This window comes from Mesoplodon densirostris, chromosome 20 (assembly GCF_025265405.1).
Source record: "Mesoplodon densirostris isolate mMesDen1 chromosome 20, mMesDen1 primary haplotype, whole genome shotgun sequence".
Taxonomy (NCBI): Eukaryota; Metazoa; Chordata; class Mammalia; order Artiodactyla; family Ziphiidae; genus Mesoplodon; species Mesoplodon densirostris.
The window spans coordinates 29,611,218-29,636,157 of record NC_082680.1 but is presented as its reverse complement, the minus strand read 5'-3'; the positions used below and the strand labels follow the sequence as shown (position 1 = coordinate 29,636,157).

The 24,940-nt window shown below is 55.2% G+C and overlaps 1 protein-coding gene across 13 annotated transcripts in view; it reads left to right on the top strand.

Annotated features, from left to right (window-relative positions):
• The window catches only part of FGFR1 (fibroblast growth factor receptor 1), a 49,421-nt gene extending 28,733 nt beyond the window's left edge, over positions 1-20,688 (top strand). For 2 of the 13 annotated variants that reach the window (XM_060085943.1, XM_060085940.1), the window contains exons 3-18: positions 5,784-6,050; positions 7,424-7,507; positions 7,775-7,947; positions 9,578-9,701; positions 10,704-10,894; positions 12,758-12,902; positions 14,908-15,111; positions 16,072-16,216; positions 16,448-16,569; positions 17,015-17,125; positions 17,652-17,842; positions 18,503-18,625; positions 18,762-18,832; positions 19,106-19,243; positions 19,435-19,540; positions 19,653-20,688. In XM_060085943.1, coding sequence (XP_059941926.1) covers positions 5,784-6,050; positions 7,424-7,507; positions 7,775-7,947; positions 9,578-9,701; positions 10,704-10,894; positions 12,758-12,902; positions 14,908-15,111; positions 16,072-16,216; positions 16,448-16,569; positions 17,015-17,125; positions 17,652-17,842; positions 18,503-18,625; positions 18,762-18,832; positions 19,106-19,243; positions 19,435-19,540; positions 19,653-19,829 — 2,372 coding nt within the window. In that variant the 3' untranslated portion in view covers positions 19,830-20,688. Of the gene's footprint in view, positions 1-5,783; positions 6,051-7,423; positions 7,514-7,774; positions 7,948-9,541; positions 9,702-10,703; positions 10,895-12,757; positions 12,903-14,907; positions 15,112-16,070; positions 16,217-16,447; positions 16,570-17,014; positions 17,126-17,651; positions 17,843-18,502; positions 18,626-18,761; positions 18,833-19,105; positions 19,244-19,434; positions 19,541-19,652 lie in introns of all 13 variants that reach the window. The other 11 variants (XM_060085942.1, XM_060085933.1, XM_060085934.1 and 8 more) reach the window with 10 other exon arrangements.
• Positions 20,689-24,940: the final 4,252 nt, after the last annotated feature.

The following is a 24,940-nucleotide window of genomic DNA, read 5'->3' as shown; positions in this document are numbered from 1 at the left end:
CCCATCCCCCTCCTCATCTCCCATCTCCTTCCTCATCTCCCATCTCCCTCCTCATCTCCCATCTCCCTCCTCATATCCCATCCCCTTCCTCATCTCCCATCCCCTTCCTCATCTCCCATCCCCCTCCTCATCTCCCATCTCCTTCCTCATCTCGCATCTCCCTCCTCATCTCCCATCCCCCTCCTCATCTCCCATCTCCCTCCTCATCTCCCATCCCCCTCCTCATCTCCCATCTCCCTCCTCATCTCCCATCTCCCTCCTCATCTCCCATCTCCCTCCTCATCTCCCATCCCCCCCTCATCTCCCATCTCCTTCCTCATCTCCCATCCCCCACCTCATCTCCCATCTCCCTCCTCATCTCCCATCCCCCTCCTCATCTCCCATCTCCTTCCTCATCTCCCATCCCCTTCCTCATCTCCCATCCCCTTCATCCCGAGGCACAGCACTGCTCATAAGCACCTCATCCTTTTCCACTCTCCCCAGAGTTTCACTCCCTTTCCCTACCGTCATGTTCCCCTGTGCTGTGAACATCGCCGTCCGCCCTGACCACCAATACTTGAGTTCTGAAGCCTCAGAGCCTGTGCTGGATCAGCTGTCCTGGGCTCTCGGATTCTTCTCCCGTTGCCTCGTGTTGTATGATCAAGTATCGCATAAATCTTATCACCCTGGTTAGCACAAGGCTAACCAGCCCTTCTGCTGCTTAGTTTAATCCTTTACATCTCTTTGCACAGTAACAGGGGCTCACAGAGACACCTAATGACAGCTATTCTGGAGAAAGCCTCTGTCTTCTTGGATTTTTGGAAACTGGGGTTTCATCTTCTAATGACAGCGTTTGTATGGATTTGAGCCTCCTCAAGGCCATTCCCTACCCTACACGGTGCCCATGGCTGGCAGAAGACTCAGAGTCTAGAATCAAGAACTTGGATCTGATCTGATGAGCCCAGGGCAGAACTGCCTGCTAGATGACAGTGGCAGATTTCTGCCAGTCCTGCCATAAGCCAAATGCTACATCCTGTTTGCTTGTTGGGATTTACAAAACCCTGGTATTTTGGAGGAAAGGAGGAAGGGAGAGGGACACAGTAGGGCCCCGTTAACGTTAATCATGTTCCTAGACTTGAGGGCACTGCCCCTCACCTCTGGCTGCTTCCTTGAGGACTACTAAAAAGTCTGGGTCCCCTGTCTGCTCCTAATTCCCCCTGGGGGATGGAGGGGCTCCATGAGAGAAGCAGGATGGGGTTGAATCCCTTTCCCTCCCACTAAAGGAGGTACCAGGTCCAGCCTGCACAGCCTTCCACAGTCCACCTGCCAGCTGTACCGTCCCAGGAGCTGCCCAGGACCACAGTGCTCCTGAGCCCCAGATTCAGGCAGCTATGCAGGAGCCTTTGTCCTCTCCTTGTCTTCTGGAGAGATAGCCAAGTTGTTGGCGGCCTTAATCCTCTAAGGGTGTGCAAGTCAAGTCCAGCCCTAACCCTAAGCCTAACCATCTAGCTGCCGGTGGTGATGGTAGTGACTTTGATGTGGGTGTGGAAGCATGATGCACTGTTTTCCCACGGTGCACTCCAAGCGCACTGCACCCAGAGCCTGGTCACCACGGAATCCAGATACCAAATGTCCTCCAGCCTCTGTTCCCCATCTCTCAGGAAGCGTGGGACACGTAAAGCACGTGTGTGGGTTTGCCGTCTCCTTCAGCATCCCCATTCCAATTCATCACGTGCTCCAAGAGTTGGAATGTCTTTCCAAGTTGCTGAGCAATAAACTGCTTTCTCTCCTTCATCGTTCATGGCCAGCCCAGTAAAGCTGTCAGTTGGCTCCTTTCTTGACTGCTAACAACACGTAGAGCCCTGGTCCATGGGTCTCGGCCAGAGAAAGGCCAGCTCGGTAGAGGTGGAGCCACAGATACAAGGGCCTTTCCAATGAGGGCATAAATGGGGGACCCTGGAAAGACCAAAAGAGAATGGAGAGTAGTGACGTGATTGTCGCAGGCGGCCGGTGAGCAGTGATGTCCTGCATCAGCCGCCTTACAGAGGAGTCTCCAAGGTCGGGGCTGCTACTCCAGGTGGTGACGTACAGGGGCAGGGCCCGGTAAACCAGCAAGCAGTCCATTACCATTCCATCACCTCCTAAAAGAAAGCGGCGTTTACCTGCTTTGTAAATTGAGACTTTGACACACATCCGAGAGCACCATTAGCCATGAAAAAAATCACCCAAGAGCCGTCGGCTGGTTTTTGGTTCTTCCAAAAATTAGTCTGTGCCAGATGCGAACTTCAGCTGAAGGCCTACTGAGTATTTTCTGAGTTTCTGACATGGTTAGGCACTGTGGAAAAAACTATGATAGGCAATTCTGCTCTGAGTTGCTGGCTATTGCTCAGGCGACACATGGACACTTTTGACAGTTAGGAAACAGTGCGCCCAGGTTTCCATCAACCAATGAATGGATTAATAAACTGTGGTATAGCCACTCAATGGAATATTATTTGGCCATTAAAAGGAATGAAGTACTGAGACATGATACAACATGGAAGAACCATGAAAACGTGCTAAAAGAAAGAAGGAGGACACACAAGACTGTATATTGTACAAATCCATTGATATGAACTATCCAGTGTAGGCAAATCTATACAGACAAAGCAGATCAGTGGTTGCCTAGACTGGGGGAGGGGGAGAGGACAGTGAGTGACTTCTCATGGGTACAGGGTTTCTTTTGGGGGTGATGCAAATGTCCTAAAGTCAGATGGTGGTGATTGCTGCATAATTCGGTGAATATACTAAAAAGCATTGAATGATACACTCTAAATGGGTGAATTTATGTGAATAAATAATAATTTATGGTATGTGAATTAGTATCTCAATAAAGTTGTTTGAAAAAGCAACAGTGCAGCATGGTATGGAATTGAGTGTGCATCTTTGTGGTTCAGACAGTTACGGTTGTACAGAAAATGAGGGTAGAGACACTCGTGTCAGCAGAAGGCTTCCTGGGTGTCTTGGAAGGTGCACTTTGAGTAGGTGGGTAGGAGGGCTCTAGAGAGATGCCTGGCAGTCTTGAGCAGAAGTAAGTTTCATTGTGGGGCATAATAAGTAAGTTAGTTCGTACAGGAAACATTCAGACTTGGAGCAAAAAGTGGGGACGAGAAGGTCGCATGTGGAGGTGGGAACAGACTGTGACGAGTGTTGAATGCCAAGCACGGGGTTAGAATACATCCTATCCTCTACACAGCATAGGATATTGATCAGGAGAATGAATGGGCCTAGCTCACCAGGGCCTGGAACATCAGGGGGAGCTTTACCTCCAGCGGCAGGGACAAGAAAGCTGGCTCTTGAGGCTTTAATAGACCACGTACAAGAGTTTTGTTCGCACGTCCTGGTTGGAATGAGCGGGAAGTTTTAGATCCAAGCTAGAATCAGCCAGAGCTTGGTCCCAGCAGGACCAGTCTCCCTTTGCTGCTTTCTCCTGGGGAAATGCCCATGTGTGCTCCTTGCTACCTTTTTGTTTCTGGGACCTGTCAAAATAGGCTGTGATGCCAGAGGCTAAGAATTTGAGTTTACCGGAGTTTACTGTTTGACCAACGGCTGGTACAGATCACGAGCTGCAAAATATTTAATCAGTGAGGTCATTGCAGGGAAATAAGATTTGATCCACAGGAGCGTCTTCTGTTTTCCTTAAGGGTCAAGTCTGAACGGCTTTTCTTCTACCTTCTTTTGGCAAAACCACAAACCATTAAAAATGGAAGGAATAACTTTTTTTTTCAAGACCCACAAAAGCTTATATTTAATGAGTTGTGTGGTCTGCTCACCTTTGTGGCCTTCCTCTTGACCTGACTCACAGAAATAAACAAGTGCGGGCCTAGTGGCTTTCAAACCCTTTTAAAGAGCAGCCCTCCCTTTCTGATGACTCCATATTTACCCCAAATTTAAGACAGAGCCCTTGGGTCGAAGGGTGCCGGGGCCTGCAGCCTTGGCCTCTGAGCCTTATCCGAGGCCCCTCTGAGCAAAACTACTGTTAGTCCTTGGCTCCCAGGACACTCATTTCTTCATTGGTGAGGTTTCTAGAAGAAACCTGTTTGGGACTTCAGAAAGAGTCTTTTCGAATGAGGTGGTGAAGGAGAAGAGGGAGTGTGGAAGGGAAGATGAGGAAGAGACAGTGCATCATTGTTACGTTATTAATCGTGCGTTTATTGCCAGCTGTCATGTGCCAGGGCCCTACTGGGTGCTGGGATTTGAAGGTAAAGGTGACACGTCCCCACACTCACAGCCCAGTCGAGAAAGGGGACTTTCCTTCAGTGTGAGAGGGGAGAGCACCTGACCCAGCATGGAGTCAGAAAGGGCTTTGAGGGACTTCCCTGGTGGTCCGGTGGTTAAGAGTCTGAGCTTCCAATGCAGGGGGTGCGGGTTCAATCCCTGGTCAGGGAACTAAGATCCCACGTGGCAGCGTGGCCAAAACAACAAACAAACAAACAAAAAAGAAAGAGAGGAAGGGTTTGAGGCAGTTTCCAGCCAGGCTGAGAACCGGAGGGTGTGTGAACAGAACCAGGCAGAGATGCAAGGCCCGGCCAGGCGGTAGGGCCAGGTGCCTTTCAGAGCCTCGCGCGTCAGGGGCCTGCAGGGCAGGGGGCCCCCTGGCGAGCCTCTGATGATGAATCCATGGTGAGAAAGAGGGAAGATTCCAAAAGGCAGCAGAAACTAGTCAGGTGGTAGATGGGAGCTGCAGCAGGTGTGTTCTTCTGGTGGGCCATGGACAGTGGGCAGATGATGCCGAGAGCAGGCTTGCACGTCCCGAGAGGAACTAGGAGCTGCGTTTCCCCCTTGTTAGTGCAGAGGGGTCCTCCTGGGAGGGTGGCCTCTTTCTGTGTCCGGCCTCAGGCCTTCTTGTTAGCGTGAGTGCAGTGTAACTGGTGGAGAGGGATGGGTGTGCGGATCCCCAGACTCCGGGGAAGGAGAGGTGAGGGGGAGTAGATGTGTGTGCCCGTGTGTCGGGGGGGAGGGCAGGGGAGAGGAAGGTGGGGGGCTGGAGAGGGGGAGCCCTGCAGTGGGATGAGGAGAAAGGAGCTTTGTGTGCGATGGCTTTTGCTGCCAGAGCAAGTGTGGGTTTTGTGGCAGCTGCCGGCCTCCGTTCCTAATATAGTCAAAAGGTCCGAATCCTCTGGCCCAACACCTGTTAGCTAGAGGCTCCCCTGAGCTGACCTTCCCTTGGGCTGTCTCTCCCACATATGCACCCTGTGCATCAGACCCACTGCGGGGCTCAGATCCCCCCAGTGCTGAATCACTTGAACCCAGACACCCCCCATGACAAACTGCCCCCCACGTGGACAGGGGCTGTTGGGTTTGTGACAGGGGGGCTTGTTCAACGGTTCCGAGGGAAAGGGGTAAGGCTGCCCCAGCCAAAAGCAAACAGGGTGTTCCCCTGGGAAGCGGCCACTCTTGGCAAAGAGCTGAGTGTGTGGGGAGGGGACACTCTGGACGCACAGGGGTCCTGGGAAGGGCCGGCTGCCCCCCCTAGGATGGAGAGAAACGAACCTTGAACCGCTTAATGCTGCTGCAGCTGCTTCCTAACTTTGCCTCTTTCTTCCTTTGCCCTCTGGAGGAGTGGGGTGGAGGAGAAGCGGTGGGGGTGCCCAGGTAGCCAGCCGTCTCCCGACTGACCCGTCTTCCCATTCCCACCTCCCCAGCTCCGTAGCCCCTGGGATGCTGCAGCTCAGTGCGGCTGGCATAATGCCCTTTGTCTTTCCCCCCTCCTCCCCCTCCCCCACCGCCTCGCTTCCTCTTCCCGGCCCCTGTGGCGGCAGCAGCCCAGCCCTGGGGAGCCCCCGTGGAAGTGGAGTCCCTCCTGGTCCACCCCGGTGACCTGCTGCAGCTCCGCTGTCGGCTGCGGGACGATGTGCAGAGCATCAACTGGCTGCGGGACGGGGTGCAGCTGGTGGAAAGCAACCGCACCCGCATCACGGGGGAGGAGGTGGAGGTGCGGGACTCCGTGCCCGCCGACTCCGGCCTCTACGCCTGTGTGACCAGCAGCCCCTTGGGCAGCGATACCACCTACTTCTCCGTCAACGTCTCAGGTTGGTAGCGAAGCCCGCCCTCCCCCTCCCTCAGACCCCCTGCCCTCCCTCCCTGTCTGCTGGTTTCGGGGGGAGGCGGGCCCTCTGCCCGGCTGTGATCCGCCCCTACTCTGCTGCAGAAGCTGCTGCCTTCTAACATCGCTCCCTGCCCGCCGCGTGGCTTAGCTCTCAGGGGTGACCCGTGGTGCCGGCCTCAGGCCAGAGAGCGGGGGCTTCTGGGACCTACCTCGGAGGTGATTGCTGACACATCCGGGGCAGTGAGACGCTGTGATTTCTCCACCACAGCTTGCCCAGTCCTCCGGGTGCTACGAGGGCGGAGGCAGCTTCCACCCTCTCACTCCCCGGCCATTTGGACTTGGTACTTGGCTTAGTAATTAGCACCCCCGAATACGTGGTGAGGTCCCCGGGTGATGGGGGATGATCCAGGTGCGCCGCCGTATCCACGGCTTGACGGAAAACATCTGTCCTCCGGCTTCCAGAGCTGTTAGGGCAGCCAGGGAACCCTAGGGCTCTGTGACTTTGGGGATCTGCCACTTGTAGGATGCGACTTGTACAAAACCTTAGGATTAAATAAGGTAGAGCTGAAATTGTCTTTAAGCCGTTTGTGCGTCCCCGGGTGCGGGCCTGGCATCTTCTCCCCCGGGCATCATCTGGAACCTGCCCCTAACTGAGGGACTTGCCTCCTTTTTTTCCCTCCAGACCCCCAAAAGCACTAGAAAGGACTGGAAAAAGATCTGGCATGAACCCTGATTGGTGACCACATGCTAAAAGGGGTGGATACTTGTTGGGGACAGGTGTTGGCAGCTGCGGACTGTGTTGTGGGCTCCCTGTCTGCTCTGGTTAAGAAAGGCAGCTCCCAGAGCTCAGCAGATGCGTGCTAGGAAAAGTCCAACTCCACGTCGTTCAGCCCATGGCTTCGGAAATGGCTTCTGGCCGCAGTGCCTAGATCTGGGGTTCCAAAGGAGGACCCAGTTTCCCTGGCTGCTAGTTCTGAGACCCAGCGCATCCAGGCGATGCTGAGTTGAGTGAGCCTCTGAATGCAGGGTGGAGTTAACTTAAAGAGAGCCCACCTGCCCGCCATGGAACTGCCCAGTGTAAAGGCTTCTTCTGGGCAGAGGAGGGCAGGGCGGTGGGGTCGGTGGAGGAGGGCGACACGCATAGAGCATGCAGTTCTTAAATAAACCGTGTCTGTCCCTCCGAGGGACAGGCACTAAGGGAGGAGTGGGACTGGGGGACAGTGTGGGGAGGGGTAGCTGCGGTCATCTATAACTGGACTGGCCTTTGTGTTCCTCGGGTGGCTGTTGATTGGACGGGAATCTCGCCAGCCCCTGTTCCCTTGGAGGGACGTCAGTGCCCCCTTCTCCTTCCCATAGATGCTCTCCCCTCCTCCGAGGACGATGATGACGATGATGACTCCTCTTCAGAGGAGAAAGAGACAGATAACACCAAACCAAACCGTATGCGTGAGACACTGTTTCCTACCTTACTGCCCTTTGGGCCTGGGTGTTGGGTTTGAACGGGAATGGGGGGGGCTCGGGTGATTGTCTGGAGAAGGGGAGGAGGGGGCATGTGGGGTCACAGTGCTTGGCCCTGGGATCCCTCGGGGGTCCGGATCAGTGCAGGCGTCATCCCCAGGTGGTGGGCGGGTGGGCGGAGGCCCTCGCTCCTGAGCCTGACCAGGCCCTGCCCGTCTCTCTCGCTCTCTCTCGGCTCTCCCCGGGCAGCCGTGGCTCCCTACTGGACGTCGCCAGAAAAGATGGAAAAGAAACTGCACGCAGTGCCAGCTGCCAAGACAGTGAAGTTCAAATGCCCTTCCAGTGGGACCCCTAACCCCACGCTGCGCTGGCTGAAAAATGGCAAAGAATTCAAGCCTGACCACAGGATCGGAGGCTACAAGGTACCTGTGTTTATATGAAAGTTAGAGTCAGGGGAACGGGAGCCTCTGCTTAGAAAATCCCTATGTATATGCTTTAATTGTGTTAAATAACGCTTTCTACCTATAAAATTAAAATTTTTTCAAATATAAAAAAGTGTATATAAAGTTAAAACTTTTCAGTCTTTTTTTTCTGTGTATACATACGGTTTTTACTTGGAGGATCACGTTGCCTGTATAATTTCTTGTCAGTTGTTAACATTATGACATGAGTCTTTTGCCATGTGTTTGAAAGATAATTTTTCGTGGCTTTATAATATCCCGGTATTAAAATGTCCCATAATTTAATGAACTATTTTGCAATGGTAGTTATTTTCCAGTTGTTCACTGCTATAAATAATGTTGCGGTGAATATCTTTGTGCTTAAGTCTATGTCAGCATTTTAAAATGTTCTTCTTTAGGACAGATAGAGGGAAGTTACTAGATCAAAGTGTAAGCATTTTTTTAAGCCCTTGATGCATGTTACCCAATTACTTTTTTTTCCTGATAATTAGATAATTTTATCCATTCATCCATGTATTCATTTATTACATGAACATTTCTTGAACACATGTCTTTCCAGAAAATGTACTAGGCAGCAGAGTTCAAAGTACAATGGGAAGACATAAAATTTTACTGTGATGTTTGCTCTAATGGAGGATGATGTAATCAGTTGGAGTGCGATTTTATTTTTTATTTTATTGTGGTAACAGTTACTTTCTTAAAGAGAAAATGAGTTTTCCCTCCCATAGCAGAGTACAAGAATGACAAGCTTACTCTACCTTTGCCAACAAATTTGATAGATGAGAGTATTGCATTGTTCTCTGTGGGCCCTTTTGGTTAGTAACGAACTTAGAATTTTCATGTGTTCATAAGCGATTTCCATTTCCTGTTGTGGGAATTGTTTATTCGTGTCCTTTGCCCGTTTACAATTCCAGGAAGAACATCTTCATCTAATCCCCCCTTTAAAGTCTCTGATCATCCTTATCGTTCCTGTTTCTCTTCCATTTCACTTAGCTGCTCTTTTCTCATTATTCTTGTATAAGAAAAGCAAAGGAGATCAGAAAAAATATGGAAACTGTTTAAATGAATTCACCCAACACTTGCTGTATGCAAGGCTCTGTGCTCTGAGTCTCACGAGGCAGTATCCTGCCCATGCAGAATTCTGTCTAATAAGATGGCAGATATCCGTGGGCACTGCACCTGCAAGGTACAGAGGGACGGAGAGAACAGGTTTGGCCGGAGATGGGGCTGGAGGAGATGGACTTTGAAATGAGATGTCAAGGGCGGACAGGGCTGGACTCTTAGCGGGGAGCTTTTCTGGCACAAGAACAGGGTGGACAGGGGTGCAGGGTTGGGGAAGTTCCCAGTATATTGGGGAGGGTGCAGAAAGCACATTTGTCCAGATCACGATGGCCTTGGCCTTTGTGGGGAGACTTTCTGGGTCCTCACACCCGTCTGCCTGATGCCTTCTTGCAGAGTTTAAATGGGCTGGGGTCACTGTGCAGAGGGGCTGCGTCCTCCGTGCTCTGATCGGAGGGTAAGCGCCCCGGGGTACCAGCACCGCCTCTTCCTTCAGACCCGCAGTAGAACCCTACGGCATGTTTCCGCTCAGGTCCGTTATGCCACCTGGAGCATCATAATGGACTCCGTGGTGCCCTCTGATAAGGGCAACTACACCTGCGTCGTGGAGAACGAGTACGGCAGCATCAACCACACCTACCAGCTTGATGTCGTGGGTAAGAAGGGACAGGAGTAGGAGCTTAGAGGAAAGAGCAGGGACGCTGAGCAGACAGCCTGGAGCCAGGTTTACTCAGGGTTGGAGTCCGGATGGTGTGGCCTTTATTAGCTCTTGTCACCTGCCTCTTTCCTTACCTGTAAATAGAGGTGGGAGGATCAGCCATACCACAGACTCATTGTAAAGTGACAGGTGCTGTTGATAGTCTCTCCTGCAGGAGGTGACTGGAGTAGTGGTGGTCAATTTAGCTTAATAGTAGCTATCACTCCCTGGATGCCAGCGGTCTGCTGGGTGCAGTAACTATACCACGGGCAATTCTCCTGGCACCCCTGCAAGGGAGGCGATGTTGGGCTTCCCTGGTGGCGCAGTGGTTGAGAGTCCGCCTGCCGATGCAGGGGACACGGGTTCGTGCCCCGGTCTGGGAAGATCCCACGTGCCGCGGAGCGGCTGGGCCCGTGAGCCATGGCCGCTGAGCCTGCGCGTCCGGAGCCTGTGCTCCGCAACGGGAGAGGCCACGGCAGTGAGAGGCCCGCGTACCGAGCGGCTCAGAGAGGACAGGCCCCTGGTGAATGCAGACTCCGGGCGTTGCCTGAGATGCTAGGAAGAATGTCACGCCTCTGGGTGCTGTGACTGTAGCCTCTTCCTTCTAGAGGTTCTGAGTCTCCTTCTCTAGCAACCTTAAGGTAAAGAGTTTCACAGCCGGCATTCTGCTTCGGCTTTGAGGCCATGGTCTTGTAAAAAGGAGCTTCCGGTCCAGGAGGTCTGGGGTAGGGTCTGAGGTTTGATGTTTCTCGCAAGCTGGTGGTGCTGGTGCCGCTGCCCTTGGACCACACTTTGAACAGCAAGCGTCTCAGTGACTGTGATGTTAGCTAAGGACGGGTAGGCTGGGCTGAGGTCCGGGAGTGCTTCTCTTTGGTGGCCTTTGGGATGCCCTCTGTCCGCATCTCAGCCAGGAGCAGCCGTGGCAGAGCCTGACGAGCCTCTCCCGTCCCTTCCTCCACAGAGCGGTCCCCTCACCGGCCCATCCTGCAGGCAGGGTTGCCAGCCAACAAGACAGTGGCCCTGGGCAGCAATGTGGAGTTCATGTGTAAGGTGTACAGCGACCCGCAGCCCCATATCCAGTGGCTAAAGCACATCGAGGTGAATGGGAGTAAGATTGGTCCGGACAACCTGCCTTATGTCCAGATCTTGAAGGTAATCCCTGGCCCCAGTCTCCGTGGGCTGGGCTCTGAGAAGGAGGCCTGTATCTCCCGGGGCCCAGGTTGCTGTGGTCAGGCTCGGTGCCCGCGATGGGACCCCATCCCTTCTCTTTGGATACAGGCTCCATCTTAAATGGGGACCCAGCCACATTCCGCAGGACCAGTGGCAGGTCACGGGGTGGAGGCGTGAGGGGCACAGAGGGCTGGGGGTGGGCATTGCTGGTTTCTAAAATGCATCGATAGTGACTGTGCCCAAGCTTTCGGGTCAGCTACTCCAGGAAGGCGTTGGCATTCCTGCTTTTCCATTGCCCATGACCGCAGCCTTTCTAGGCAGCATCTCCCAGTCTCTGCCCTGGTTCCCAAGTCACGTTCTTTCTGGCACGTGGGCTGAATGACAGGCACGGCTTAGGTAGGGTTGGAGGAGCAAAGGCCACAGGTCAGTCCTCAGCGGTTTCAGGAGTAATTGGCATTTTCTTCCTTTTTCCTCCCACTCCCAGACTTTGATTGTCCCTGAATGCTCCATTAATCCAGGGAAGCTAATTGCCTAATTCTCCAGTGGATCTTGCAACAGGAAGTCACCAGAAGCTGGGAAAGTGGTTTCCCTCCTGGTCCCAGCATTAGACCTCATCCTCCCTGGCTTGGCCGTCCCAAAGATTTACCGGCCACCCCCCTCTTCACCTCGGGTGCTGAAACTGCCCTGTAGGAAGCGGGGCCATGGCCTTGGCCTTGGCCGCCCTCTCCATTCACAGTCCCTGCCCTCGTCCTGGAGGAGGGGGTTTAACACAAACAGAACGTTTGCTTGGGGGCAGTGATGTTTTTCTTTGGTTTATTTTTCGGTCAACTGCTCTGGACTTTTAAAGTCCACTTGTTTTGTCCTAACAAGGGAAACATGGCGAGTCTCACTTCAGCCTCCCTTTGCCTTAGCTCCTGGGCCTGCATGGGAGCAAACTACAGCCACATCTCAGTGTTAGCCCAACTGATGGCGTGTCGTTGGTCTGTTCCAGCATTCGGGGATAAATAGCTCGGATGCGGAGGTGCTGACCCTGTTCAATGTGACAGAGGCCCAGAGCGGGGAGTATGTGTGTAAGGTTTCCAATTATATTGGTGAAGCTAACCAGTCTGCGTGGCTCACAGTCACCAGACCTGTGGCAAAAGGTAACGGGGAGCTGGAGGGACCCCTGTGCTGGGAGTTCGATTGAGGCCCCGAGCTGCTGGGGCAGGTGGGGAGGCCAGCGCCCCACTCCCCCTGTTACCCTGCTGTGTTTCTAGTGCCCGGAGCCATGGAAAAATACCCGGCCTTGGGAGGCTGGTTTGGTTTGGTTCTGTGTTGGTGTCGTCCCCTCTGTGCCTTGTGTGTGTTCCTTGGCTGTGTGTGAGGTGCGTCCCGGCTGGTCATGCAGACGGAGGGTCTGAGTGATGGAGAGAAGACAGGACCAGCGTCCGCAGGCGTGTGTGCGTGTGTGGCTGCCGCCCTCTCCATCCCTTCTGTGTGTGCCCTCTGGAAACCAAACGGCCCCCCACGCTCCGGGCCCCATTTCTCCATGCGCTCGCCGCCGCATGCCGGGCCGGGCCGGGGCTGCCAGCGTCTGGTGACGGGTGTAACCAGCCATTCGTGTTGTCTCAGGTCTGCCGAGCTCCTCCTCAGGGTCCCACTCTCTTCTTCTAACAGGTCTCGCGCTGCCTGGTGGTTTTTGTTTGTTCCTTGTTGCAAAGGAGACGCTGGGGAGCATTTCTTCCTCTGGTTTTTGTGTGTGTTGTTTTTTTTTTTCCCTTTTCCTCTTCCTCCCTCCCTCCCTGTGCGCCTCTGAGAGGTCTCAGGTCCCGGGCTTGTCCATGTTGCTTCCGTTGTCTCTTCTAGACGGCCGGAGTTAATACCACCGACAAAGAGATGGAGGTGCTGCACTTAAGGAATGTCTCCTTTGAGGACGCGGGGGAGTATACATGCTTGGCGGGTAACTCTATCGGACTCTCCCACCACTCTGCATGGTTGACCGTTCTGGAAGGTACACACTGGACTTCTCCTCTCGATGTCCTGCCCTCGCCACGGGCACGGGGGGAGCATGCATCGCGGGGCTGGGGGAGACACAGAGCCGGGCTCCGAGGGCCGGCAGGTGGCTCCAGCAATTTGTCCGGCTCGGCAGGTCGAAGCCTCTCGGTTCACACAGGTGCTTTCCTCGTGATGCAGGAACGCGGAGGTGTCCCACCTGTGTGCCCGCCTCTGGCTCTCCCCTGGGCCAGTGTGATGCATGCGGATCTGGATTTAACCTGCAGCTGGGCTCTCCTCCAGGGCAGGCTCCTTCCCTCCTCGGGTCCGGCGGCCTTCCTTAACTTGTCTGATCCTTTATCGCCAGCACCCCCCAAAAGTCTCAGAAAGGCCCGCTCCCCCTGTAACTGAACGCACGCGCCCCGGAACGAGGGGCTTGCTCTTGGCAAGGGTCATGCTCTCCTTGCTCCCACGCTGCCACCTCAGGGTGAGCGAGGTTCCACCCAGACCCAGACGGTAGACTTGGAGCTGCATGGAGCGAGTCCTTTCCCAGGCAGCACAGGGGGCCTGATGGTGCCCTTTTATCCTCCTTGGCTCCCGACGTCTCCTCTCTCCCGAGGGGAGGTGTGTGCGCTGGTCCGGGAAGGCAGGAGCCTGCAGCCTGCTCGGGGTGGTGGGCTGGTGCCTCTGCAGGGCCTGCACGTGGGCTGTGCGCTGTGCTGCTGTGGTTCCCGCAGACTCCGTCCTCTTGTCTTCTCTCTCCCTCTCTTCCTCTGATAACGCCCCCGCTGGAGGGAGAGAAGCGTTCTGTTTGTCTCCTCGTCACTGTCTTTGTCCCGTGTGTGCTCCCAGTGGGTTGTCTCTGTTTCTCGACGCTGGGGAAAGAGAAAAACAGAACCGCTTCTCCTTGTTATCAGCACGGCCATCCCCTCGTCAGGCCTCGGGAGGTTCCCTTGGGGCTCCTTTGGGGTCCTGCCTGGGGCCTCCCCGGGGGGAGGTCCTCGGGGTGCTGGCCCGGGTGGCTGGCGGGGGTCTTTAAAAGGGGAGGAGTGGGAGGAGAGCTGTGGGGGGAGAGGGACCCTCCCCTCGTGGGGAATGTGTGTTCTGTGAAGTGGTGCTGCTTGGAACCCTCCCAGCCTCCGCGTGGGAGGGAAAGGGGGCTTAAACTGCACGGGCTTCTGTGGGGATGGGAAGGGTGAGATTCTAAATGGAGAAGAGAATAAAACAACCCCCCTCCATGTCCTTCTTCAGCTTTAGGAGTTAGACCTGTGAGTAGAAGCCTTAAGAGAAGTTTACACTTTCCATCTTTAGCAGTCCAGACACATTTGGAAATTAAGTTAGTTTTGCCTGTGGTTTGGCGGGGTGTGGATATTTACACGTCTGACCTGATACAGATGACGTTAGGTGAAGCTGAGAAACGAAGTCAGGACACACACTGGTTTTCTTCTTTCCTTCCCTCCCGTTCATTGTCCTCATGCTGTGAGTGCCACCAGATGCCAGGCGCTGTGGCCTACAGACATGGGTGAGGTGCCATCTGAGCCCTCAAGGTACTTGTGGGCTGTCAGGGATGAAAGATCGATGGACAGTTCAGCTGTCCCCTGTGATAGGGGGACACAGTGCTCAGGCGCTGCAGAGAAGGGCCGAGTTTTCATGGGGACACTGAGGAAGGCGTCTAGCACAAGTGAGTTCTCAGCCATCTCTTGCAGGGCACCAGGTGCCCTTCCGGCCCAGCCGTCCTGCTGAGCAAGGAGGGCTCCTGAGTTCATGAGGATGGGCTTCGGGTAGCAAGATATAGTCCATCCCTCTTGGGCTACGAGTCAGGATCAGGAAGCCTCAGCGATCACAGAACGTCTGACGGGTGCTCAGTGCCAGAACCCCAATCCTAGCTGGGACCTGGCTTGGTTCTTCTCTGCCCCGAAGATTCCCAGAGGAAAGGAGATGGGTGTTGAGTTTCTTATGGAGCTGGGACGCTAGTGGACGGGCCCCGCCCCGAGCCCGCTAACACCCTGTTCGCACTGACCCAGCCCTGGAAGAGAGACCGGCGGTGATGACCTCGCCCCTGTACCTGGAGATCATCATCTATTGCACGGGGGCCTTCCTCATCTCCTGCATGGTGGGGTCTGTCATCATCTATAAGATGAAGAGCAGCACCAAGAAGACTGACTTCCACAGCCAGATGGCCGTGCACAAGCTGGCCAAGAGCATCCCTCTGCGCAGACAGGTAACAGAAAGTAGATGGGGGGTTTGTACACTCTGACTCATCCTGTGCATCATCCCTGTGCCTCGGGGCCTTCCCCGGGACCCTCTAGTGCCCTGTCCTCGCCATGGTGCCCAGCCAACTGCTTCGGACTTTGGTTTCTGGCTTCTGGGCCAGGGCAGGGGAATGTCCTGTCCTAAGTGCTCCGAGTCAGGCTCCAGGCTGTTCTGGTCCGTGAGCCCATCTTAGCCCAGCCACGGTGACCTGCTCACGCGGCATGTGGATTGGAAGACGGTTCTAGCTGGGCTGAGTGCACAGCTGGTACTGAGAGTTTGAACTGCCCCCGCCAGGGCCCATTAGAGGTGCAAAGGTGGGGAGTCCCCTGGCGGTCCAGTGGTTAGGACTCCACGCTTTCACCGCCAAGGGCTCGGGTTCGATCCTGGGTCGGGCAACTAAGGTCCCACAAGCCACGAGGTGCGGCCAAAACAATTAAAAAGTGAGGAGAATAGAGGTGCAAAGGGACAGAGTGGGGGAGAGGACCTGAGTTGGGTCCCAAGATGCCCTCCCTCTCCTGTGCACCCCTCATCCCAGACATGGAACGGAGGGTGAAGGTGTGTGAAAGGAGGCCACCTTTGCTAAGAGCCGGGCTAATTCTGGAAGCAGCTTTGGGAGTCAGGAATCCCTAATCCAGGGCAGGGTTTTCACAAAGAGTGGGGACAAGAATAGAGTTGGTACTGCGATGGTAAGATACACAATGTCAGTCTGGAACGCTCATGTGAAAGGTGAGAAAACCGAAGCCCAGAAAGGCTGGTGGGGGAAATAAGTCAGTTTTAGAACCTAGATCTTCCGACCCCCAGTGGGCTTTCTGCCACTCTGTGCTGGGGAAGGAGCATCAGATGACAGGTACATACCTCTGCCGTTGGCGAAAAGCCCTGACTGGGGATGAGAGGAATCCCCGTCCCCGCTGGGTGACCCCACGCTTCTCCGTAGGTGTCGGCCGACTCCAGCGCATCCATGAACTCTGGGGTCCTGCTGGTTCGGCCCTCGCGTCTCTCCTCCAGCGGGACCCCCATGCTGGCTGGGGTCTCTGAATACGAGCTTCCCGAAGACCCCCGCTGGGAGCTGCCTCGGGACAGGTGACCCTCTCCACTTTCTGGGGAGCCCCCGCTTTTTATTCTAACGCTGGCAGTTGTGTGTGCTCCGACCTTCGAGGGAGCGACGGTGCACCAGGTGCATCAGAAATGATGATTTCTACCTTCTGCTCTCGGTTGGGGGAGCTACGTGGAGGCGGGGAGGAATGGGGTGTCCTGTCAGGTTTGAACTTTACCACCCCCGGCTTATACCACCACCCTTTGTTTCCCCGAAAGACTGGTTTTAGGCAAACCCCTGGGAGAGGGCTGCTTTGGGCAGGTGGTGTTGGCGGAGGCCATTGGGCTGGACAAGGACAAACCCAACCGGGTGACCAAAGTGGCTGTGAAGATGCTGAAGTGTAAGTGATGCTTGTGTCCCTGCAAAAACAATCCCTTCCCTTTCCAAGCAAACTGTGGGCCTCGGGCCATTGCCCACACCTGCTACATGGCCTGCTTAGGGATGTCCGGGAGTGGGGGGGGCATTCTGCACCCCAAGATCACTATGACCTCACTTTGTGCCTTGGCATCCACCTGGGTTGTCGTCAGGTGTTTATTCTAGATGCCGATGCCAGCTGGTTTTCCTGACGTAGCCTCTGCCCTACGCATTACCACTTACGGCAACACGGGCTCTCGTAAGGGGGATGGGAGGATAAACTTGGATGTGAAAAAGGGCGGAGAGAAGCAAGTCCCAGAGAAAAGGGACCCCTGGGTGCTCACTGCATCCCCCTCCCTTAGTTTTTCTCCTGTCGGCCTCCCTTCCAAAGCAAACGAGTCTCAATTCCCTTCTCTGGCTTGTCCATAAAGCGGATGCAACAGAGAAAGACCTGTCAGACCTGATCTCCGAAATGGAGATGATGAAGATGATTGGGAAGCACAAGAACATCATCAACCTGCTGGGGGCCTGCACGCAGGACGGTAGGCGCCGGGCCTGCAGCCTTCCCACCCGTGTCGGGAAGGGGCTCAGGCGGGAACCCCGGGCTTCCTGCTGCCTGTCTGTCGGGGAGCAGATAGCTAGCTGGGGTGTCAGCGACCAGGCATCTCTCAGCCACGCTTCGGGAAGTGGGTTGGGAGGAGAGTTTGGTTTAGCAGTAGTTGGAATGTGTTTTTCAGGGTCTGGGCTGGTGCCCATTGGGGTTCATACAGGTACCAGGACTCACACACACTGTGTGGACAGGAACAGCTGAGTTACTGTGGTCTAGGTTAGGGCTCTTGCCCCCAACTTTGCTTGGGAACTTCCTGGACTGTGCAGGGAAGAATGATTTTGCTGGGTTTCTTTGGGGAGTTGGAACGAATTTGCGGGGTTCCCTAAAAAGGGGAGGTTAGGCTTGGGGAACAGGCTCACAGTTCCCCCAGTGCCATTGGGGGCGGAGTTCCTGGGGGGAAACTAGGCCCGTGTGCCTGCGTGGCGGCCCTGACGGCCTCTCGGTCCTCGTGTCCCCAGGCCCCCTGTATGTCATCGTGGAGTACGCCTCCAAGGGCAACCTCCGAGAGTACCTGCAGGCCCGGAGGCCGCCGGGGCTGGAATACTGCTACAACCCCAGCCGTCATCCCGAGGAGCAGCTGTCCTCCAAGGACCTGGTGTCCTGCGCCTATCAGGTGGCCCGAGGCATGGAGTATCTCGCCTCCAAGAAGGTGCGGCTCCTGAAGGCTCCCCTGGCTGGAGTGGGGGACGTGCGGGCCGCTCCTAGGGGACGTCAGAGTCAGGAGAGCCAGTGCGGCCTTGTGGCCTTGGGGTCAGGGTGGATTAGGTTCCAGTCCCTGCACTGGCACTCTCTGTGCAGCCCCAGGCAGCCGCCTCCTTACTTTTCCTCAAACGTGAAGTCAGAATGATACTGCCCGCGTTGTAGAACAGCTACCTGGGGAAAATGAGGTCCTGTGAGAGACTTAAGTACAGCTTTCGGTGCTCGGTAAATGCTGCTTTGTTTGAACCCAGCCTGGTGTGGATGTGCTTCGCCCAGGGAGACGGGGCGTGAGAGCTCGTACACACTGGAGAGAAGCGAAATGTTCCCCTTGCTGGGTGCAAATCCAAAGCTAAGAGCTGGGAGGGGCAGGAAAAGGGGTCGATATGGAGGGTTTGCTGGAGTGATCGAGGGGCCCGGAGCTGGGGGTGTTTGGACGGCTGGCTCTGACGTGCAGGTGACGGCCATCGTAGCGGGCAGCTGGACCGTTCGGGGAGGTCGAGTGGTGAGGTGGGCGAAACCTGCGAGGGGAGCGGGCCCACAGACGGCTGCAGACCCTCCCCTGCGCCCCGCCCTCCTCACTCCCATCCGTCTTCCCTTCCTGGCTCCGCAGTGCATACACCGAGACCTGGCCGCCAGGAACGTGCTGGTGACGGAGGACAACGTGATGAAGATCGCAGACTTCGGCCTCGCTCGTGACATCCACCACATCGACTACTATAAAAAGACGACCAACGTAAGTGCTGGCGCCGTCCCCGGTGCCCGTCCTCTGCCCGGGGCTCCGCTCCACTGTGGCGGGGTGAGCCGAGTCCAGCCCGGCCTGTGCCCCCGCGTGCCCCGGGCCACCGCCAGTGTCCCCGTGCTGCTTGCAGGGCCGACTGCCCGTCAAGTGGATGGCACCCGAGGCCTTGTTTGACCGGATCTACACCCACCAGAGCGACGTGTGAGTCTGACATAAGCAGTTGCCAGGGATGCCGGGAGAGAGTTTCCTGGGCGGTAGAGTCTGGCATTCCATCTCTGAGAGAAAAAAACCTTGTATGTGCCCCTTCAGACTGTTCCCGGAGGCCATGGTCCCCTGGGGTCCCCTGGGGTTAGGGACTTGTGTTGGGGGCCGGGGCCGGGGGCGGGTTCAGGGCGTGTGCCTGCCGTGCTGGGGAGGGAGAGCGGCAAGGACTGCAGGGTGGCCTAGACCTGTGCCCGGAACGCTCCTCCACAGGTGGTCTTTTGGGGTGCTTCTGTGGGAAATCTTCACTCTGGGCGGCTCCCCGTACCCTGGCGTCCCTGTGGAGGAGCTTTTCAAGCTGCTGAAGGAGGGTCATCGCATGGACAAGCCCAGTAACTGCACCAATGAGCTGTAAGCGGGAGAAGATGCCTGGGGTCCAGGCCTGGGCCCCGGGGGAGGGATGGGCTGGGCAGGTAGAGGGAAGAAGCGGTGCTTAGCCGGACACTGCGGCCCTCCCCGGTCACTCCGCCCACGGTCCCTCCGCCCCGAGCCTCGTGACCAGCTCTGGTCCTCCCTCCCCCGCCCTCACCGGCCTGCCTCAGGTACATGATGATGCGAGACTGCTGGCACGCGGTACCCTCTCAAAGACCTACCTTCAAGCAGCTGGTGGAAGACCTGGACCGCATTGTGGCCTTGACCTCCAACCAGGTGAGGCTGCCCTGCCCAGGCCTGCAGGCCCCGCGGGCCCGGTTCTCTCTGATCCTCCGGCCGCTGCCGGGGGGACGGTGCGGGTCCAGCGTCTTTCTGTCCCCTCCCACAGGAGTACCTGGACCTATCAATGCCCCTGGACCAGTACTCCCCCAGCTTCCCCGACACCCGCAGCTCTACCTGCTCCTCTGGGGAGGATTCCGTCTTCTCTCACGAGCCCCTGCCCGAGGAGCCCTGTCTGCCCCGACACCCGGCCCAGCTGGCCAATGGCGGACTCAAACGGCGCTGACTAGCACCCCGCACCCCTCCCCAGACTCCATCCTCAGCTGCGGCCCCGGCCCCGCTCCCGCTGGACTCACCGCCTCCTTCATGCCCGTCCTGCTGGCAGGAGCCAGCTGTCGCCCCCGAGCTCCCCTCTCCTCCTCCTCTCAGCCTGCCGCTGACACAGACGAGCAGGGAGGCGGGGACTTGTTGATGGCCACTTGGTTCCGTCCCAAATGTTGGACCGAGACCCCTCCCAGCCGCCTGGCACTGCCTGGAGGGTCAGGCGGTGGAGGCACAGGCAGCAAGCGAGGGAGAGCCGACCGAGCTTTTCTGTGTTGGTTTGTCTGCTCCGTGCAGCCTGTGTTCCCGTGGCAGGTGCCTGGTCCTCGGGCTGCAGCAAGCGTGGGGGGGGGGTGGTCAGCACTCGGGCCTCCGTGGAAGGCGACCTCTGCTCCAGATGGATGGTGCCAGTGGCTTATTAATTCCGATACTAATTTGCTTTGCTGACCAAATACCTGGTACCGGAGGATGGGGACGCAAAGGCTGGGAGCAGTGTCGTGGCCCTGGGGCCCAGCCCCAAAGCAGGGGCTTTGTACATAGCTATGAAGAAAACACAAAGTGTATAAATCTGAGTATATATTTACATGTCTTTTTAAAAGGGTCGTTACCAGAGATTTACCCATTGGGTAAGATGCTCCTGGTGGCTGGGAGGCATCAGTTGCTATATGTTAAAAACAAAGAAAAAAGAAAAAAAAAAAAAGGAAAGTGTTTTTAAAAAGGTCATATATTTTTTGCTACTTTTGCTGTTTTATTTTTTTAAATTATGTTCTAAACCTATTTTCAGTTTAGGTCCCTCAATAAAAATTGCTGCTGCTTCATTTTTATACGGGCTGTGTGACACAGGAGAGAAGGTCAGCTGCGGAGGAGCAAGGCTGACGGGCTCTGGGGCTGTCTGTCCAGAGGGCACTGCGTGTTCTCTGTGGTCCCCACTCCCAACCGGCTCTTCCCCTCAGGTCCTGCACTGAGGCCTCCGGACAAGCCTCCTAAGCTCTGCGATGCTTTTGGAAAGGCAGGGAAAGGAGACGGCTGCGTGATGGGCAGGGAGCAGAGAAGCTGGGCCCGGGGCCAGGCCCTGCGGCCCTCTCCACCACGGACCGATTCCTCGGGGGAGAGGCTGAGGCCAGGTGGGGTCTGAGGGTCAGACAGGGAGCTGGGGGCCGACCTCAGAGGAGCCAGCGAGTAGGCTAAGCATGATTCGATGAGGGCCTGCAGGCACCCAGACCCAGGTGCGCGGCTGCCCCTCTGTGTGGGTGTGGTTTTGCCCGTGCTTCTGTGTGAGGGAGCACTTGTCCCCTAAGACGAGCTTTACCTTCAGGCCCCCTCGCCTCATGTTTCTTGTCTCCCAGGCTGTTCTGTGTCCGTGATTCCCCCTCCCCCCTGCCCATCCACGCGTCCTGAATTCGTGTCATCACACTGCGTGTGTTGGGACTGTCACACATCTTGGCTTCCCATGGTTCTTATACAAACTCCACCCCAGCCCTCAGGAAAGGGAGAACATTGTCTGAATGTTTGTGCTTTGGCTGCTTGGAAATGGTCTTCCTCCACCACCTGCTAGTTAGTACTGCCCTCACCAGGTAGGTCCTGGCTCCTTGGAACCTCAGTGCTCAGCCTACTGGTACTCGGCTTCTACCCCCAGACCTTGCTCTTTGCTGGATTCCTTCTGAGTACAAAAGGAAGTCCAGTATGCTCTCATTCCTGTCGGGAGAATGGGCTTGCTCCTGAAGTTTCCTTTCTGAGCTATTTCTTGGCAGCTGCAGTGCTGGCCACTGTTGTAAAGTTCTCTCTTCTCCTGGGTCTCCTCTGTGAATGAATATGCAACTGTCAACATATGGTGATTTGTGTTTATGTTTAAAGAAGGCGTACGTTGGCAGAGCCAGGAAATGAATTTTAGCACTTAAAACCATTTGCCTGGGCTTCCCTGGTGGCACAGTGGTTGAGAGTCCGCCTGCCGATGCAGGGGACACGGGTTCGTGCCCCGGTCCGGGAAGATCCCACATGCCGCGGAGCGGCTGGGCCCGTGAGCCATGGCCGCTGAGCCTGCGCATCCAGAGCCTGTGCTCCGCAACGGGAGAGGCCACAACAGTGAGAGGCCCGCGTACAGCAAAACAAAACAAAACAAAACAAAACAAAAAAAAACCATTTGCCTGACACCTTCTAGTGGGGCCTTTCCTTGTAAACCCGTGATGATTTCTGCCCACGGCTGTGTGGATGGATGGATGATCTTTTACAAAGGGCTTTCTGTACCTTCGGGAGAGGTGCTGGGAGATAGAAGGCACTGTTATTGCAACAGTGATGTCTTCGCTGTTACTACTGAAATCCCCCGTGAATTTCCCGAGACTGAGCTGACTGGCAAATAAAAGATAGTGAAATTGACCTGAGAGAAAATGAAATGGCCATTTTACTTAGATGACCAGATTGGGTCTCCCGAGGAAAGGAATCCAGCTTATCTAATGAAGATGTCGTGCTGTCAAGGCACTGAGTGTCTGGTTTCCTGAGGGTTAAAAGATTAGGGCCTGGGATCACCACAGCATCGATCGATACTGCCTTCCCGCCCTTTCTAATTGCCACAGGCTGGGGAGCATCCGTCCCCGGGCACCGCTAATGTACATTATTGATCTCAAGTAAGATCGAACCTCAGCTGGAAAGAATCTGTCTCAATGACAACGGAGTCGCTGTGTTGATCAGCCGCCAGTGGGGGGAGCCAGCAAGCCAGAATCAAAGATTAAGTAACGTGCCAATCGGCTTTCACGTTCCGTTAGTCTGACCTTACCTACAGCTGTGCGCTGGTGGTGACCGGGAAATCTTTAGTCTAGGTTTTAATGTTATAGAGCATTTATTCGATATCACCAGTGTGACCTGTAATGATCTAAATACAGGATTAGACATTGGCACAGTGCAGGTCCACACATGTCAGATGCCACCAACACCTTTCTTTTGGAGCAGAATTCTCAGTGTATGACACAAGGGCCAAGTCTGACATCACCACTGAGGTTGGGCTTTAGAAAATGCCTAAAGTTATACTCAGATTATTAGCAGCCGGTACAGCCACGGTATCTGCATCTGTGGGGAAGAGTAGAGAGCGGGGGAAGGAGACAGGCTTCCATTCCCTCAGCTGCTGAGAGCCAGATTGGCAGGAACCCTGGTGTTCAGAAACACTCCGTTGGGGCAAGTTCTCTCTAGGTTGGCACTTAACAGTATTTATGGCCATTTACACGGCACTGCGTCCCAGATGCCTGTGTTGGTGCACGGAACTGATACAGTTGCTGCACGCACCCATTAGAGGTTTAAGTGCCTCTCGTTCCTCCAGGAGGCCTAGGGTCTGTTAAGTACGGTGTCTTGAGCTGATGGCGTACACCTCTTCCCAACTCTGCATTGTTCAGTGACCTCCTGTTGGTAGCCTGAAAATCAGCCTTCTGGGAGTACTTACATCACCGGAATCTGCGAAGGCTACAAATCAGGGCTCCCCCTGCGACCACGGCCCCTGCCAGAGTTGAGTGTTAATCATTTACCAGAACACCGCTAGCTCGGTTTCAGCAGGGGGCTGCATCTAACGATCATGGGACCCACCAGCCACGTGCTGTCAGTGATGAAACAAAGCAACAACCTTGACCTCTCTGAGGACTATCAGAAGAAGGGGAGGAGAGGTGTGTCAAGTGTCTTAGATGCCTATTTATGAAGCAAAAATGGGTGAAGTCCAACTGAGGTCCAAACCCCTTGAGCTAACCAGTCCCACTCTGCTCATGGGGAAAGCCAGGAAGAGCTGTAGAGCGGCCCAGCAGCACCCGTGAGGCATCCAGCTGAAACGGGGTTGAGCAAGTGCACTAGCTCCTCCCTTTCTCGCGTGTAATACCTGAAATGTGAACTAAGGAAACAACCATCACTTGAAAAGTGGGGAAATTTATTGTGAATCACCTTACGAAGCCAATGCTGAGATGCCCAGAAGGCCGCACGGTCGGGATTCGTCATAGTCGAGGCACTGGCGTTCCTCGGCAGGACACGGCGAGGCAGAGAGGAGGTTTAGGAAGCATTTTAAAGTGCATTTCCTTGCTGCGAAATGCTGATGACATTCCTCATTTAGATGATCCCAGGTGGGGAGATTTGAGTTTTCCTTGGTTCCATTGACTCCCATGTAACTGCTTTCAATTTCACAGCAAGTAAAGGAATCCAATTTCATCACCCACAGCTGAAATGCCTCTCCCCTTCTAAGCACTCCCCAAGGGAAGAAGGCTGGTGGTCAGCTGCAGGGCGACCTATTTATTATGTTAAGTTTTTTCAGTATGGACAACACCGAAGACACCCAACGTAAATATCTGAACGTAATACTTGTTACTGGGTAACGTAGGGATTATATCAGACTCTAACAACCCCTGTGACTAACATAGTCTTGTTTGTGACAGACAAACAGACCAGAAAAACACACACCCAGCACAAACAAATGGTTAAGTCTTAAACCCTTAATTATGTTTCCTAGCAAATGGAGGCTAATGGAAGCCATATGTGCTGGAAGAGTGGCAGCCTCCCAGATCCCTGCAGCCGCTGCAGGCCCGAGAGGGGCTGTCTCAGAACAGCCAAGCAGCAGCCAAGTCTTTCTGATGGCCAGTCTGTTGAACTCCGCATTTGCTTCTCCAAGAAGCTTTTTCTTCTTTATATCCAGGAAGACTTAACTGGGGAGTTATATCCATTCTGTCTCAGAAGGTACTTTGTTTCCAGGGCACTGTTGCTACTGATGGGTCAGTCTGAAAGAGTTGGTCAGGCACTCTCACCATCACTGGCTTCGGAGGTTCCCAAGTTCTTACCCGGGTTACCAAGCCAGAGGAGATAAGAGGTATCTAAGGCACCAGGCTGATTCCATTATGCAAAAAATTTCCTCCCTTAGGGCCTCCCTGGTGGCGCAGTGGTTGAGAGTCCACCTACCGATGCAGGGGACACGGGTTCGTGCCCCGGTCTGGGAAGATCCCACATGCCGCGGAGTGGCTGGGCCCGTGAGCCATGGCCGCTGAGCCTGCGCGTCCGGAGCCTGTGCTCCGCAACGGGAGGCCACAGCGGTGAGAGGCCCACGTACCGCAAAAAAAAAAA